We start from the raw sequence: 18,686 nt of genomic DNA on the forward strand, positions 1-18,686 counted from the left end.
TGCAGATGTCACACTCCTGCCAGGGAGCCCACCCTGCCATCGCTCTCTACAGCTGGTGTTGGATCTGCTGAACCACCCACAAACCTGTGCCAGGTATCCAACCCTCCGCACCCATCCCGCCAACCACTGAGGGTGATACTCTCAAGAAGTGTAATTTAACGAATTCAGAGCTGAATGCACAGCCACTAGATCTAAAATCAGAGGTCTTAAAAGAGCGGCTCTGCCACCTTAGCAGGGCTGGACAGAGAAAGCAGGAGCAGAAGCAGTGGGAGGAGACTAACGCATTTCCCTTTAGAGGGCAGTGGTGTTCATCGTACAAAAGCTGCATTTCTGAGGAGGTAAAACCCTTATTGTTAATAACTGGGGTCAGCAGCAGTAAGTAACAGGGACCAGCACCGAAGTAGTGCTGCTGGGCACTCCACGACGTACTGAAGAGCGCCTCACTCTGAGATGCTTTCTGTAATGCTCTGTGCAGTGGGTCATTAATATCCCCTTGTTTTCCTTCATAGTAATCAGACAAGCAATTACGGTTCCACAGAGAGGTTTCCTTCCCCCTGCCACACCGCGGATGCAGTCCAGGGTGAAGCACTCCTTGTCATCTCTGTTTTCCAAATTACGGCCTCTCTCCAAGCCAGATGAGCCCTTCCTGCTAGGTTTATGCCAAACCGGTTTGGAAAGACAAATAAGAGACTATTTCAAAGGCAGTACTAACCTTTTCATGGGTTTGGGCGAGGCCTCCCGCTCCAGGTTGGAGGACGCGTGCTTCACGTGCATGGCGTTGTAGGAGGTGTGGGTGTACTCGTTTTCGTCACTGTAGTCAGGACCAAGTAACGTTCGAGCCCACGTCCCCATGTCGTACGGAGGAAGAGTCCCCCCAAATTCAGAGGGCAGGCATTCAGGGTGTATTAGCTGGTGAAGGCTGTTCAGGTTGTTACCATGAAGAAAGATCTTTGATAAATAAAAAGAGAGTTCAAAGTCATCAATGATTCCTTACTTCATTAAGTACAGTAATAACAACACTAATGAGGTGTGGAGCATCATTAGTTGACGCTGCAATTTCAGGTGGGAATTTCTGAAGCACTCAGGACAGATTTGGGCAGGTGGGAGCAGGGGGATTAGCTCTGGGGCGTGCAGCTGAAGGATTAGGCTGACACTGTAAACACTGCTGAAAGCACCAGTTTGCTTGCTTTTGGCATATGGCACTTTCACTTTCTTAAGTACCAGATCAGGGAAAGTGGAAGTTGGGGATAATGACAGATTATTTCTACTGTAAGAGGATAGAGGCCTGTACGAAGAGCGGTCAGAAGAAAAGGGAGATAGTGGAGCTCTACTGAAAGAAGATGTGAAGAGTAGATCCTCAGTGTCTGAGAGGGCAACCCAGCCCTGCAACCAGGGACTGATGTTTCCCAGGGGTGCACCAGGCTGCATAGCCGCTTTGCACTGCTTCAGAGACATTTGTCTCTCCAATCCCTCTTTGCTACCCATGTCCTGCACGGTCAGGCACACCTCAGGGTGGGCTCTGGGACCTCCTGAGGTGATTCAGTGGTCATTTGATAGACTGCAGAGGACAAACGGCTAAGCTGACTGCAGGAGCACAGTTCATATAGGTTTCAGTGGAGAAGACCTTCCTTTTCTGCAGTGTGAGCAAACAGCCTTCAGGCATGGGCATTTTTTGTGGAAACAAGTGGGTCACCGCCATGTGAAAACAGTCCACTTGCTGAAGGAATGAAATAGGAAATTTTACTCCTACAAAAAGAGATGAGCTGAAGTTTCCCTCACTGCAGGTGACTTCAGCCAGGCCTGATAATGCCTCATGTTGTGAATTCTCTCTATCCCTGAGCATGTCCCGTTAAAATGTATCTATGCTTCGTTAGTGATAACAGTTCTGGTCCCTGACTGAGTTATTGATTCAATCCAGACCATTGCAAACTCTAAGTTTTAATAACAGCAACAATTCTCTGAGGCCATATGAAAAATGCAGAGAGGAAAAACGAGGAAGAAAGCAGGCAGCTACTCAGCTCCGGCTCTGCAGATTCCTATCCCCCCTGGCCCCGGCTAATTACCCTTTTCCTTGTCTTGTCTTTGAGGAACGGTTTGATTAGCGTGTACAGGGCATGGATGTACCAAGGCTGGTTGACAAAATGGACTCCTCCAAAACGGGCAGGAAAGCTGTCCTACAGAAAGAAAGAAAAGGAAGGCAGTTAATAGATGGAGTGCTTTAGCTCGGCGGTCAATAGCATGAAAGTCAGAGGACGAAGTCTGCCTCTTCCCATCTGCAAACGAGCACTGGGCTTTCTGGGAGGGGGGCAGGAGGGAGATGGAAAAAGAAGGAAAGATGCCTGGAAATGTTTGCATCAGTTTCCTCTGCTAGCAGGCACAGCCCCTGCTCGCCCTACACACACTAACGCATCAATTGCCGATGATTTAGAGTAGGCTCTCCAGCCACTTTGCCTGAACATTTTTTAACTCCGTCAGGGCATCTGACTGGGCCGGGATGGGGAGTGAGAGGGGGTTGATGAGCACCGCTCCCTCGAGGGGAAGATTTCGAATTTCTCATTGTGCGGCACAAGGGAAGCCCCCGGTTCCCACGCACATTGCTGCACAGAGCTCACCTTTTCACCCTTTGGCCTCCCAGCCTCCCCCCTGTTAAAATCATCATTACAATGGCTGACCTTTCAGGGTGAGCGAGCAGCATATTATGGGGAGGAGGATGGGTGGGAAACGCTGAAAAGTGAAGGTGTAGGGAGAGCGCACCATGACAGCACCATGGAAACTGCCGGAGCACAGTGCTGGCTGCCAGGCTGTGCACAAACACCCTCGGCATTAGCATGCAGGTAGCGTCCCGCCGGGGAGGTGTTTGCGATCGCGTCCCACTCCGCTCAGCCACCGTGGCACGTTTAATAAAAGAGGAGGTTGCTGGCATGCCTTTAAAGGTTATTGAATATTGTGACGGGCGTTTTGTACCTACACTCTCATCTAACAAATGAGTCAGTCAGTCAGGGAAGAGCCCAGGATTTTTTCGCTTGCATAAATCACGGGATGACCTCTGCTCCTGTGTGCAAATACGCTTCCAGCGAGAGGAGAGGAGCCTCTCCCTCCCCCGTGAAGGGAGATCCTGACGAAGCGGTCCTCATCCTGCCAGCACTGCTAACCCCTGCGGCTCAGCCTGTAAAGGCAGAGCATAATCAGGTCTCCTCCTTCAGGGCTTTGGCTCCGGGACTCAGACAGGTTCGTTCCCCCCACAATTAGCGTGGGCTATCCTAGGGCTTTCTCTCACCTTCCTCCACAGCATCAGAGATTGAGAACAGCTGGTGAGGATACGGGGTGGATTTGGGAGATGATATGGAAAATCTCCTTATACACCTGTTTGGTGTAGCTTCTGTGCTGCTTCTAGGTCAAATTTTTCCCAGATTTAGCAATATGTAGGTGTCCCACCACCTCCTACTACCCAGGGCAGATTGGCAGGGCTCTCTACTCTCTCTAGCACTGGTCACGAATCGCCCCAGCAGTCTCTTAAACCCTACTCAGGTAATGTTAGTGAGCAGCCACAGGCATTAATTGATACCTTTTTCTTTTGCTGTACAGTAGTGTAAGCTGTGTACAACTTGGACACATCGGTTGGCCTGAAATCTTTGCAAATTTCATTATCGGGTGCTCTGTGCAAGACTAGTGGGTAGCCAGGCCAGCACACAGGAGGCCAAGTAGTGTAACATAACAGGTGATCCCATTTTAAATCCCAGAAATCTAGGAACTAAACTTTTTAAGGATGGCATGTGCTCCTCTGAGGTGTTCAGGCAAGATAAAGATGACTGTGTTTCTGTTGCTGCTAGAATATTCCGTAGAGTTTAGGGATGCAGCTCTGACTGATATAAACGACTGCAGTGCTGCAGATTGCAGTGACTTCAACTGGGCTGTGCTGAGAAACAACTGCAGAGAATCTGAGCCCACCTAGAAAAAATATTGACCAGCAGAGGTGTGAACTGAAGCCCAAAGTTATTTTCTACCCTGTGATAACTTAAAATTGGGTTTTAAAGCAGACCAGAGCCAAAAATGCCCATCTCATGCAAAATTCACATATTCATTTGCTATCCTCCCACACAGGAATGAAAATTTGAAGATTTGAAACTTTCCACAGAATACTCTAAAAAAAACAAACAAAAAAACAGAGGAAATATTGGACTTTTCCATATTTGCCATCTTTTCTTTTTTTTAAATTCTGTATTTGTCAAGACAGCTGCCATCCCACAAGCTGTATCTCTAAAGGAGAAGTTCTGGACTCCTTTGCTCTTTGGGGCTGAGATGCCACTGCTACCCCCGGTTGTACCATAGCAGCATAGGTCAGTGTAGAAGATAAAGTCTGAGTCTGAAGCAAAGGACAGTAAAGAAAAGAGAGATGGGAAGACACAGATTTACATTGACCCAAAAAAGAAGAATTGTTTTGCATTCTCACTGGAATGTACAGATGATACTAATCACAGTCTTCAGCGAGAAATGTCAGTCAGACTTCATTTCCAAGGAGGAAAGTGGTTGTTTTAGATGATGTCTACCAGCCTTGATACCACATTATCCAGAAAGGTCTGAATGCTGAGGATTGTAGGAACCAGAGGCTTAAACTGGCAGATTGCCTCTGCAAAAGGGTGACTAAGGAGAAGGATGTACTTTCCTACATACAAAATTAATTTTATGTCCACCCAACATAGAGTGTTCAATCCGTAAACTAGATACTGTCTGGTACATCAGTAGATTAAGTGTTACAAGAAAACCCTTCTTATAAGGGTTTTATTTAAAGGCAATTTCTTTCTTTTCATTCTGAAGGTACACCTGAAAATGCACAAAGACCCTTGAAAAGGCAACCTGATGGCAGGGAGGAAACAACAACCAAAGCACATTTTTTTGTGAGTTACTTTTTGCTGGTTTTTTTCCTTACCCTATTAAGCACAATAAGCTCAATTTGACCTTCATCCCTCAGTCCACCTGCATTTGTAAGGCTGTCAATTAGAACAAGGACAAAGACATAATTTTTTTTTTTTTTAAACCAAAGAAATTTGATATGGGAATCATCCAGACACTGTTTGGAACCGCAACATACCAATTTTACAGAAGTCCCTAATTAGAGCAGAGCTGTCTTGGAAAGAAAAGCTCCCATCTGGAGGTCTGCCTTGCGCAGTTCCAGGAAGATGTATGAGACCTTTCCCACACCCCACTTAGTGTCTCTGCTGCTTTCCCTGGGGCAAGGTGAAAGTAGCTGAAATTGATTTTCTGCTGGAGAGCTTTTGCTTTTAGGAATACTCTTTTGATTTCTCATGTCTTGTGATTCCTTGGGAAGGTGTATTTTATAATGAGGAACATTTTTTGGAGCCTATGTGAAAAGGACCCTGGGATCATGGAGCCTTTTCTTAACCTGATTTCTTGTTAAAAATATCCCGTTCTGGGGATATATTTACATCTTATTCCAATGGCATAAAGAAAATATAGCACGCAGGAATTGGTCTAATTATTTGTGGGCACTACTGTCATTTTTTCTGAAAACCAGGTTGGACATATTAGCACGTTACTCAGAGATGAAATTGCAGCATGAATAAATACATCCAACCCAGTGCTAATCTAGTTAACTTGCTACTCAGCAATAGCAGGGAAGAAACAGCGAAAGGACTCCAGATACCTGCTTGGGCAGCTAGCTCACTCCAGAGTCAGACCAGGTCTTCTTCATTGGGACCTGAAGTGGACTAAAACAAGCAATACACCTAACCATGCTGCAGTGGCACCTTTCCGAAGTCGTGTAGATAAATAGAATCTAGAGAGAGAAAACAGTCCAAACACAGGGTTTAATTGTTCGTGTCGATTGAATGAAACCAGTGCCATAGATGAGACTTTTCTTTTGCCTGATCTGTCTTTTTTGTAACTTTATTTATATATGTTTCTTTACTGTTTTCCATTATTCCCCTCTACATCGTCCCCAAAGAAGAGAAAGAAATGAACACTTGAGTACCACAGTGGAGCTGTCACAGGCACCCCGAAATCCATACAGACCTCAATATGTCTTTTGTTGCACATTGGAGAAGTATCTCCAAGCTTGCAGATCAAAGGAAAATGTTATGGAGATCATTGTTTGCCTTCTCTGCTCAGACCTCCTGTGCAGGGAAATTGCTGAACTGGAATGAGTCTGGGACTGCAAACTCTTGGTACATAATGTTCCACTAAATAGCTCGGGAGCGATAGCTAAGAGATGAATGAGATACAATTTTTCACTATTTATGCCTGTACTTGCCTTCATGACATCTATTTATTTTGGCATGACAACGCATCAGAAACCTTTTCTGAGGTGTTGTTCTGAACTGCCTGAAAGCTAAAAATCAAAATGATCTTCCAGCATCTCCTCACACCAAAGCGTGGCAGAAAAGCAAAACAATCTTTGGAACACAAAATTAGGAATAAATCCAACATGATGCTCAGGCCAATCTACTTGAACTGCATGAATTGACTTCATAGACCAATGACCTGAGCTCAAAAACCAGATTATAGCATATTTCTAGGCTATGGAACATTAGAATTTAGTGACACAAACATTTTTAAAATGCTTTCATAGCTTCCACCCTTTGCAATTGGAAAAGCAAACACATATCTGGCCATCCAAATGCACTTTAATCTAGATCATACTTGCCAGTTTACTGCAAATCAAAATAAAATCCCCTTTGAAAGAAAATAATTTCCCATAGATTCAGGCAGATTTCAATCATAAACAAAACTGTTTAAACCCAAAGGTCATTTAAACTGAGGATAAAAACAGCATCTTCATGCCTGTGCGCTTACATAATCAGTCCCACGGTGGATTAAAGCTCCCACAGACCATATTAATAGTTCAGGAAGATTTTATTAATAGTTCGGTGATAGTTTCTCCACAGAGAATTGCCGTGAGTGTGTGATTTTAATGAATTGACATGATAAGGGAAGCAGGCTTGTAGCTCTCCAGCTCTGGATCCAAATTCAGCCTCTGAAGGAGTGGCAGCGGTTGAAAGTTTTTGTCCCCTCATTTTATGACTTTGTCAGATATTGGATAGGTTTTGTCGATCAAAAACACATTGCTGAGCACGTTTGAATGAACACCATGTGACACCCTTGGTCCGGATGGAATTGGCTGTCTAACAGCTAGGAGAGAAGGTGAAGTGTCCCCCTCTTCTCTATAGCTTCAGCTTCTCATTTTAATGCAGCTCCTAGGAGATGAACTCTTAGTTTGGGAAATCCCACAGGCAGGAGGCGATGGGAGGCAGCGGCAGGGCTGGGGGCTACAGGGGCCCTGGGACCGGGCTGGTCCTGCTCTTCTCCAAGCAGTCCCTGGGGCTGTGGAAGTCAAGGCTGCTCCCATTTACCTGCTGCCGTGCCTGCTCGGTGCCTGGGCACGTTTCATACCTCCTTCTGGACAAGTTGCTCATCTTTCCATTGTCTCTTTTTGCTCCCCTGTGTTTTTGAAAAGATGGGAATGTAAAATTAATGTTGCCGGTGGCAATAATTGCAAGCGTGTTTGCTTCTACTTTGGCATGCCCTCAGAGTACACAGGGCTTGGAAATAACTGCAGAGTAGGGAAAATCCATTTGAAAAAAAGACATTAGCGCTAGCAATATGGCAGCGTTGTCCTGCTCGTATATGATGGTAAAAAGAATTCTTGCAACGGGGAAGAACTCGTTGATTTTGGGTAAGCTGTGACTGTAACTGCTCGTACCAAACCACTCTTTTCTCTTTGAAGCATACAGTAGCAAAGGACTGGGGGAAAATCACAGGAAAATATGAGTGCTTGGTTTATTTTTATACCACATACCCACATATGTAGATGAGTATGCTCTGAAGTACTGCTGTCGGTACTGAGATGGAACTGAAAAATGAACATTGGTATGCATTCTCCTAGACATTTTTCATTATGTTTGTTATCTCTCCTGCTACACTCGATAGCTTTTAAAATTCAGACATTTTCAGTGGGTTTCTCCCAGTCATTACTGCACATTAGTGAGGTCCTACAGAGCATCTGCTCATGGGTGTTGGCAGATGGCACCAATAAATCAGGTTATAGAACACAGATTTGCTCAGTAAACTTTGATTTGTCCTGATAGAATCATGCTGTTATATCATCTGGTCTAACAAAATAACTTGTAACCTTGGGGCTGTAGGTGGATTTTTTCACAACCTTTTTACAAGAAACCTTTTGCTGAACCAGCTCAGAATAATTTAAGAACAGAAAATTTCCCTGAAGCAGTGACTCTTGGATAGACACCGTACCCTGGTGCTGCTTTTTTGCTTGGCATGTGCTCCTGTTGATTTCAAAGTGTTTTGCACTCTTAAGGTACAGACTGAGGCTTCCTCCAGAAGAAAAAAAGTTAATAAATTATATCATAAGAGAAACAGCAGGTTCATTCAGGGGCTTGGTTGAGGAGGTACACAGAGATGAGAGGAATTAAAAAGATGATTAGAAAAAAAAATCTCTAAAGAGATAATGCACTGTCACACTGGTTGGGAAGTAGCCCACGCCTCTGTGTGACTGGAGTGCCACGGTTTGCTCTATATTAGGTCAGATTGGGGCAGGCCAGATCAGTTGCTCCTGGTGGAGCAGGAAGAGTGAAGGTCACATGCTAAGCTGAGGAGGGGTAGATTGGATCCCAGGAACAGGTGGCACATGGAAAGGGACATGAATTTGCCAGAGGCCATTTTTCAGAGTTAGTTTAGGAACTGGCTACGATCTTTGCAGCCATCTCTAGCAAACAAGGCTACATTGTCTCCAGTGTCCTGATTTTTGGCGTAAACTGTAGCTCAGAAACACTTTCATACCCAGTTTTCTTAATTGAGGGTGACTGCAAGCCGAGTCTCTTCTATTCCTGTATCTCACTGAACATGAAAGTCTGAAATTAGTTGTGGGGGAAGGGATAAGCAGCAGGAAGATCATCAGAGCTGAAAGCAGTTTAGGGCTTAATTAGAAACTGCAAAATGTGCTGGGCACAGTGGAAGCCTGGCCTGGAGGCTTGCTGGTAGAACACAGCTGCTGCTGGCTGCAGTGTGTGACCGCAGGTTGGCTGCGATGCTTTGCTCTCCCGGGGATACCAAGCCCTTGGCTGGCCATGACCAAGGAGCTTTGGCTGCTCGCTTGAAATCGTCATCAGAAGAAAGCCTTCATGCAAATGTCAGTGACATCCCTCCAACCCTTTGCCTGAGACCAGGAGTTAAAGCAGTTCTGTTCATCTCTGAGCCGCTGGTGGGTTCTGCCCGTGTGAGTTGCTCTCAGGTTTGGGTGTCTGATAAAGAAATGGATCTTTCATAGCCAGATTTTAATGCAGGACCTTCTGAAGCAAAATGGCCACATGCAGAATGAACACTCCAGCAAGGAATGTATAAGTCGACATTAACACATCTTTAAGGAAAGACCACCCTTTTCTTGCACCTGGAAAAGAATCCACCCAGCAGCGCAGGGGTTGAAAAGTCTGACATGGGAAACTTGACCCCCAAAATTTTCTGGTTTTAATATACACTTTTTGAAAAAGAATAACTTAACCTTTTTTTTTTTTGCAAGTAATTTTTAAAAGTTAAGCTCTGAACAAAATTAATTAACACTATTAACCACTGTAGCCGAAATCCATAATTTTCCTTGGCTGATCTGATTTGTGGGGGACTTTACTGGACATCTGATGGAAATACAACACAGCAGAGAGGAAACAGTCTAGGAGGTTCCTGGAGTGTGTGGAAGATAACTTCCTGACGCAGCTGGTAAGTGAGCCTACCAGGGGAGGTGCCTCACTAGACCTGCTGTTTACTAACAGAGAAGGACTGGTGGGAGATGTGGTGGTCACAGGCTGTCTTGGGCTTAGTGACCATGAAATGATAGAGTTCTCAGTTTGTGGTGAAGTTAAGAGGGGTTTCAGCAAAACCACCTCCATGGACTTTCGGAGGGCAGACTTTGGCCTGCTCAGGATGCTGGTTGAGAGGGTCCCCTGGGAGAGAGTGCTGAAGGGCAAAGGGGTTCAGGAAGGTTGGACATTCTTCAAGGAGGAAGTGTTAAAAGCACAGGAGCAGGCTGTCCCCATGCACCAGAAGACCAACCAGTGAGGAAGATGACCGCCCTGGCCAAACAGGGAGCTCTTGCTGGGACTCGGGGAAAAAAAGGAGGGTCTACCACCTATGGAAGAAAGGGCAGGTGACTCAAGAGGAGTACAGGGGTCTCATTAGGTCATGCAGAGAGGAAATTAGAAAGGCAAAAGCCCAGCTAGAACCCAGGCTGGCCACTGTTGTAAGCAACAACAAAAAATGTTTTTACATGCAGAAACAACAAAAAGAGGGCCAAGGAGAGTCTCCACCCCTTATTGGATGAGAGGGGGATTATTGCCAACAAGGATGAGGAAAAGGCTGAGGTAATTAATGCCCTCTTCACCTCAGTCTTTAATGGTCAGACTGGTTATTCCCAGGGTAGTCAGCCCTCAGTGCTGGAAGATAGGAAAGGAGAGCAGAACAAACCTCCCATAATCCAGGAGGAAGCAGTTGACGACCTGCTATGCCACCTGGACGCTTACAAGTCTATGGGGCCGGATGGGATCCACCCAAGAGTGCTGAGGGAACTGGCAGAGGAGCTGGCCAAGCCACTCTCCATCATCTATCAGCAGTCCTGGCTAACAGGGGAGGTCCCAGATGACTGGAGGATCGCCAGTGTAACACCCATCTACAAGAAGGGACAGAAGGAGGATCCTGGGAACTACAGGCCTGTCAGCTTGACCTCGGCGCCAGGCAAGATTATGGAGCGATTCATCCTGAGTGCACTCACTGGGTGTGTGAAGGACAACCAGGGGATCAGGCCCAGCCAGCATGGGCTCATGAAAGGCAAGTCCTGCTTGACCAACCTGATCTCCTGCTATGACCAGATGACCCGCCTAGTGGATGAGGGAAAGGCTGTGGATGTTGTCTACCTGGACTGTCATACGGCCTTTGACACCGTTCCTCACAGCATCCTCCTCGAGAAACCAGCTGCCCATGGTTTGGATGGGTGAACTCTTTGCTGGATAAAGAACTAGCTACGTGGCCGAGTCCAGAGAGTGGTGGTGAATGGAGTTAAATCCAGCTGGTGGCTGGTTACGAGTGGTGTTCCCCAGGGATCAGTTTTGGGTCCGGTCTTGTTTAATATCTTTATCAATGATCTGGATGAGGGGATTGAGTGCTCCCTCAGTAAGTTTGCAGATGACACCAAGCTGGGCGGGAGTGTCGATCTGCTCAAGGGTAGGAAGGCTCTGCAGAGGAACCTGGACAGGCTAGATCGATGGGCTGAGGCCAGCTGTATGAGGTTCAACAAGGCCAAGTGCCGGGTGCTGCACTTGGGTCACAACAACCCCATGCAATGCTACTGGCTTGGGGAAGAGTGGCTGGAAAACTGCCCAGCAGAAAAGGACCTTGGGGTGTTGGTTGACAGGTGGCTGAACATGAGCCAGCAGAGTGCCCAGGCGGCCAAGAAGGCCAACAACATCCTGGCTTGTATCAGGAATAGTGTGGCCAGCAGGAGCAGGGAGGTGATCGTGCCCCTGTACTCGGCACTGGTGAGGCCACACCTCAAGTACTGTGTTCAGTTTTGGGCCCCTCACTACAAGAAGGACATTTAGGTGCTGGAGCGTGTCCAGAGAAGGGCAGCGAGGCTGGTGAAGGGTCTAAAGAACGAGTCCTACAAGGAGCAGGTGAGGCAATCAGGTTTGTTTAGTCTGGAGAAGAGGAGGCTGAGGGAGGACCGTACTGCTCTCTATTACTACCTGAAAGGATGTTGTAGTGAGGGGGTTGTTGGTCTCTTCTCCCAGGTAACTAGTGATAGGATGAGAGGCAATGGCCTCAGGGGAGGTTTAGATTGGATATTAGGAAAAATTCCTTTACTGAAAGAGTGGTCAGACATTGGAACAGGCTGCCCAGAGAGGTGGTGAAGTCCCCATCCCTGGAGGTGTTAAAAAAATGTGTAGATGTGGCACTTCAGGATATGGTTTAGTAGGCATGGTGGTGTTGGGTGGATGGTTGGACTTGATGATCTTAGATGTCTTTTCCAACCTTAATGATTCTATGATTCTTTGATTTAAACCTCTCTCTCCCTAGTTGGGTTTTTTTTCCATAGACAGGCCTGGCACCCATCCTGAAGGGCAATACATCTGTGGGACACTGCAGTTGGAAGCACAGGGAGTGAAGGAGTTAGGGCAGAGAAGAAGATGACACTAAAGTAAATCAACTAGAATTTAAAAGATTGTTGAAAGGAGAGAGTCAAATGCATGCGAAAAGCCAGTCCTGAAAAAGACTAAGTAAAGCACCTTATTTCTTGTTAGATACTGGGATTTTAAACACAAAAAGCTGTATAAAGACTCCCTCTTTACATACATATGGTTATGCTGAGAATCTACATCATGTATGTAAAGCATTTTTATTCTATTTTTTCTTCACATCACCACTTGCTGTATCTATGTATCTGCTCCCTGCCAAAATAGTCCTGTGTCAGAGCGAAGGGGCAATGAAGGCCAAACTGTCACGGTGGGGGCAAATGCCCACAGCATTAGTTAAAGTCAGCCAAAGAAAAGCAATTAAAAAAGGTCTTGTGGCACTTGCCTTTCTTCTCAGGAGACCTACTGACTTTGCAGAAAAGCTTTCTATCTTGCCTATGAAAGTGTCAAGGTGTTATATAGAAATCATACAGTGGTATTACACTCGTGTTGTGATTGAAAGTTGATGATGGAGGAAAGGAGATTTTGTTATTTATAGTGCTCAGCTGAATGGAAGTCTGCTGTAGCTTGGCTTGAACAAAGCCTGGAATCATCTTGAAGCTTTTGCATGTGCATTCATATACAGAGCGGCATGTAAAGGAGATTATAAACTATTATAGTGATGAGATTATAACCCAGCACGGGTCAGAAAAAGAATGATCCAGCAATTTTTCTATTGGGATTTGTTGGCTGACTGAAACAAACTATCTGGCAGAGATTATTCCTTTTCCAGTAAATTTCTCTGCATCTAGCAAGCTAAGAAAAGCCATTGTGTTGACTTCTCCATACAGCTCCTTGAAGGTATCATAGGCTTCTAGCAGCCATTTTCTTAAGACTATCTGCTAAACAGAAGTTAGATTACCATCTTATTTCACTAAGAATTACATTTTTTACCCTAATTTGTTTGAGATTGGAACCTTATTTTAAAATTGAAGGTGTCCTTTCACTTAGCTCTGGCACAAACACTTTTTTAAACAATTCCTATGGTCTTTGTCATCCTCGATGAATGTACCCTGGTGAGTGTCCTCATAGTGAAGATATTTTTTTTCAATTCTTTTTTTCTCTTTCAGCAGGAGTGTGTGCGTGTATGTGTGCAAGTGTGTGTGTAAGGGTGGGTGAGAAAACCCTGTGACCTACTTTGTTTTAAAGGGATTCAAAATGCTACATGCCTGTGCAATGGTGGAAACCCAGCTCTGGGGGCATTTGATAAGAGGCAACTCAGGCTGCATTAGATGAACACCTGACAGCAGCAGGACCTTTGCTTCATGTACAAACTCTTATTCTTTAAAACAATAAAAGCCTAGGGAAATAAATATATCTCTTTTGTTATTTGCATGATTCAGTCTTTGTCCTTGTTCTAGTATGTTGGCGAGATTTCTTAGCTTTCTTACCCCTCCCTGCTGAAGGGAAAAGTGTTTCATGCTTTTGTGTATCATGAAGTCCCACATTGTCGCAGGGCTGAACTGACAGGGGCAAATCAGTGTGTCAGCTCTGCAATAAAATCTCTTTGTGTCTTCCCTTCTGTGATCTCTTTCTCTATTTTTATTTTTTTTAATAATGAGGGAGTTCCTTGGTAATGAGAAACCTAACCATAATTGAATGCCCTTGATATAAGTTTTGAGAACCAAAAAAAGAGAGTAATAGTAAAGATACCTGTGAAAAGATGTAAAGATATGTGTAAAGATACATTGTGGAACACATTTTTAGGAAGCTGTTTTTACGGTGGCAGACAACATTTTAAGTTTCATGACATTTTCTACATCCTGCTTTCAAGAAACGAGTTATGAAGGCTATTTTGCAGTGAAAAGCCTTCTACTGTGCAGTACAGAGAACACACTGATATATTTCCCCCCATGATTGTAAAAGTAGTCATTGCTAATAACACCACTAATAGCTATGATTGTCTGGTGCTCCCTTTGCATTTTGTCAGAATTTTGCCAGAGTTTTACATTTTGGGCTCAAATGTTTCAACAGGGAGTTAGACACACTTTTTATGGGGACAGTTTTGAGGGCTTGGGAGGTAGGAGTGAGGAAGTGATTGGAGTGGTTCTCCGTGGGCTAGGGGGGGTAGATATTGTTTTCTGCACTTCAAAAATATTTCTGTGACTACTGGACGGTAGACACTTAAAGCCCATAGCCTTTGGGGCATGGACCCAACTTTTCACAGAAGGTTTTCCTCGTGTATGTGGGTTTACTGCCAGAGTGAGAATTTGTAGCTCCATGCGTGTATACGCCAGTAGTTAATCAAGGAAATCTGGAGGCTGAGATGTTTCATTAGCCGGACTAGTCACAGTGATACCCTCTTGCCTTAAAAGCTATGATCAGTCAAAACCCTTAGAGTTCATTAGCTACGTTTTCCCAACAGAGCTGCTGCAGCCCTGACCCACGGGTGGGAGGCAGAGCTCTCCCTGCAGTGATTGCTCCGAGAGGTATTGTAAAACACAGGTGAAGTCAGGGCCCCCATGAAGCTGTACTTTGATAGTGGGAATTCTCCTTTTTTATGTGTATGACTTTGCCATTTTAATGTTCTTCTTGTGTTGTGTTCACCACCTAAAGCGATGCTAGGTGACAGCCAGTGCTGCTCATCATATAATCACTCAGAATCCAGGGCTTTTATCAGTCTGGCAATGTTAAATGCTGCATAAACTTTGTACTCTTGCTACATAAACTTGAACTCTTTGCTACACAAAATACATTTTTATACTCTCTGCAACATCTCTCTCGTTTCCACAACACAATTTCCCTTCAGTTCACACTTCTAGTTCCTCACTACCTTGCTTTGTGACAACCTTAACTCTGACTTCAAAACAGCTTTAAAAGATAGTGGTAGGAAAATTATATCTACCATCTGTGCAGATGCAAGGAAAGCGGGGCACTAATCAGTGCAGCTTCCCAGCCTTTTCATTATCGTCAGCCAAGCATGGATATTAGACTGTGGGGTTAATTCCAGGACACTTTTTCAGTCCTTTGACTTCTTCTATATTATCACCTGCTCCCACTACAGTCCCTGAACAAGAGGAGTCTGAGGATTACCAGCCAAGTTTACTGCCTGAGTAGCACTTGCACTGCCTACCCCAAAAGGTTATTCTTCATTGTGTTCTCAGGCAGTGCAGCATCAATCTGCAAGCTAATGATTCCTCCATTCTCCTGTTATACTCCTCCATTCTCCTGTTATACTCTTAAAAATTTGTTCTGATTACATTTTCCTAAGACCAAGAGGAGAAAAAAAAAAAGACTTCTCTGAATTTACTAAGACTACAGTTAGCAGGATGGTGTGACCCCATTTCTCACCCACCTCAAACTAAAAAGCCATACAAATCCTTCTCTTTCTCCTCATATTGGATTAAAGTCACACATTAAGTATTGCTACATGGTGCCTTAAATGAATTAGGCTTTTCCCACCCAGAAGCTTGGAGTATGCTGTGTCATATCCCTGGAGGTCATTAAATTTTCTGGGTAGATACAGGGCAGTCAGTCTGTACCTTCTCCTTTGAAGGTTTCCCATTGAGAACACTTTCCGCCTGAAGGCATGCAGCAGCGTATCCTCCTTGTTAAACTCCAAGCAGTTTATTACTGCTCCCTGCTTGAGTATCAGCATTTGCAAATTAGTGGGTGTCATTTACCTTGAGTTTAGCTGTAGGCATGGTGGCCCATATTGTCCCTCTAGCAAATTGGATAGATTTTGTTTGGAGAGGTGAAATACAGCATGAGTGAAAAAATGATCAGGTTGCTGGGATTCAAGTGTTGAGATTAGAGCTACCAAGTCTGCCTCATGGTCATTTACTGATGTTTTTTCTCTAGGGTTGTTACTGGAACCAGTTCAGCTTAATGTCTGTATAAATGACCTGGGTGATTGTAGGGAGTAACTAACCCTCAGCAGCTTTGCTGATGGTACCGGGCTATGAAGCACAGCTGATATGCTGGAGGTTAAGGCAGAGAGTCCCTTTTCGGAAGGGTCCTGATAGGCTGGAGAGATGAGTTGCTGGGAACCACATCAACAAATGCAAAGTGTTTTATCTTTGACAGAATAACCCCACACTGCAGGACAGGACAGGCACCTTGCAGAAGGTGACCTGGTCCTCCTGATGAGCAAGCTGCATATGAGTCAGCAGTGTATTCCTATGGCAAAGTTGGCCAGCAGTGTCATAGGCTGCACTAGCAAGTGCATAACCAGGGGGTGAGGGAGGTGATCCTTCCCCTCAACACCTGTGAGACCACGTCTGGATTGATGTCTCCATTTCTGGGCTTCCTACTGCAGGAGACACTGGCATACTGGAGTGAGTCCATCAGAAGCTGCCGAGATGGCTGGGGGCTGGAGCCCATGACATATGAGAGTCTCAGAGAACAGGATCTGTTCAGCCCAGAGAAGAGGAGGGTTAAGGGGGAATCTAACCACTCCCTGCAACTAATTGATGGGTGCCTATGGAGATGACAGCCAGAATTTCTCAAGGAGAAAAGACAAGGTAATTGACAATAGTCAATAGCCAAACCACATATTAGTAAGAATTTTCATCACATGGAGTCAGACACAAGAATACATTTCCTGGAGAGGCTGTAGAAACTGCATCCTTGGAGATGTTCATATCTCCACTGAACAACACCCTGTGCGACCTGATCTAAACTCAAAGCTGGATCTAACTTCAAAGTTTGCCCTGCTTTAAGCCATAAATGGGATCAGATGACTTTTGGAGAGCTTTTCCAACCTTCATTATCCCATGATTCGGTGCTATTTTATATGGGCAGGTATGTGTGCATCTGACTGTTCCTGCTCTGGAATTTACTTAATCATGTTCCACACTCATTGCTGGCTGATCTCTGATTACTCAGGGCTTCAGGTTGCAGTTTCCATTTAAAGCTGAAGCTTTAATCATATTTAAAATTTGCCACAGAATTTATTATAATGGGCAGGAAGATAAGGCTTATTTATTATATGCTTTGCCGCAAAACCCATATTATGTGCATAAATGACAGCAATAAACAAAAGAAAATAATCTGTTCAGACCAGAGGAAGATCTATATCACTAACTCTCTACACTGAACTGTCATTGCAAGAATGAAGGATTTCCTTGTTATCAGGAATGTGCTGGGTAGATAGAAGTCATCAGAAAACCTACATGCCCTGTTAACTGCTACAGTATTTCACACATGCCCCAATGCCTATTAATCCCACTTATGTCCATCAGCTTAATGGAAACCTCTTCATTACCGGAATCTATCACTGACACAGAAAGGTATCAGAATTTAGGAAAGAGTGTTACTTGATGACATTCGCTGGACAGCTTTCCAATAGTGCTAGGTTATTTCTAGTAGGAAATAAACAATTTCTGCTGGAACTCCACAATTTGGAAAACATTTGGAGATCGAAGCCAAAGCCAACATTTGAAAGCATTAGTGAGAATTTAATAGTACTGCTGAACACGTTGCAGATGCTTGACCTAGGATTCTGGTTTTTTCCTTTCCTATTGGCAATGACACACTTTTATCATATATAGGCAATAGTGTGCTTGTACAGTACATCTTTGCACAAAATTTCAAGATGAAGGTCACTGACAACACACTTCTAATGCAGAGGTTGCAGTAATATCTTGCTGCCTCACTTCTATTAGAGGAAAGTCTGGCTGGGAAAGTCAGGTAACTGCTTATTGACACCATCCTCTCCAAAATTTTAAAACCAACTCATTATCAAACTTTCTTCTTTTTTCCCCCTAATTCTCTGCTCCAAGCACGACATTGTTTCGATTTTGAGTTTAAAACAAATCTTATGCACACTGTGTTGTTGTACAGTCTCGGAGGGATTACTGTATTAAATGGGCTCTGCTATTTGAACTGGTTGAGTTGTGAAGGGTCTCAGGTTTTGAAATCCCACTCAATGTGAAATGCATCACTGAATGCAATGAATTCTCCACTCAGGTTGATAATTGAACAACTGATTTCACAGGAATAAACAGCAATGAAATATCCTAAACAGAAAAATAAAGAAGTTAAAGGCCTTGCCAACACCAAAATTATTTCAGAAGATAATTGGAGTGGTTTGCCTAGTACTTCAGTCTGCGTCCATAAGCCAGAAGTGCCACTGGAAAGGTAGCTTAATTTCTGACAGAGAAGTTCTGAAGCGCCTTGATTGTTAAAAATATTTTCATTATCTTAGGCAGAGGCAGCTAATTATGAAAGATTTTCACAGCAATTTGAGTACTGCTCTCAAGGTAAAGTGACACGTCAGACATGTTTTTAAACAGACATTGCAAAGAAAGTGGTAAAAATAAAATTATGTTTGTGATTCATAGAAAGTTGAAGTTTTTCAATTTTGGTATCAAATTCAGTTTGTGATAAGATCACAGTTAGATTCTCTGAAAAAATCATTCAAGGAAGTCTGCTGAAATACCCAGAATCTACCTACAGCAAAGCAATTAGCATTTCTGAAGCAATGAAGGGCTTGCC

The 18,686-nt window shown here is 44.3% G+C and overlaps 1 protein-coding gene across 3 annotated transcripts in view; it reads right to left on the bottom strand.

The window, feature by feature from the left end:
• Positions 1-18,686, bottom strand: part of CLVS1 (clavesin 1) — a 118,061-nt gene that overhangs the window by 16,337 nt on the left and 83,038 nt on the right. For all 3 annotated transcript variants that reach the window (XM_009937715.2, XM_075416091.1, XM_075416092.1), the window contains 2 exons: positions 2,064-2,174; positions 713-948 (listed from right to left, as the gene is read on the bottom strand). In XM_009937715.2, the coding sequence (XP_009936017.1) occupies positions 713-948; positions 2,064-2,174 (347 nt within the window). The remainder of the gene's footprint in view (positions 1-712; positions 949-2,063; positions 2,175-18,686) is intronic.

The sequence above is a fragment of the Opisthocomus hoazin genome, chromosome 3 (assembly GCF_030867145.1).
Source record: "Opisthocomus hoazin isolate bOpiHoa1 chromosome 3, bOpiHoa1.hap1, whole genome shotgun sequence".
In the NCBI taxonomy this organism is placed as follows: Eukaryota; Metazoa; Chordata; class Aves; order Opisthocomiformes; family Opisthocomidae; genus Opisthocomus; species Opisthocomus hoazin.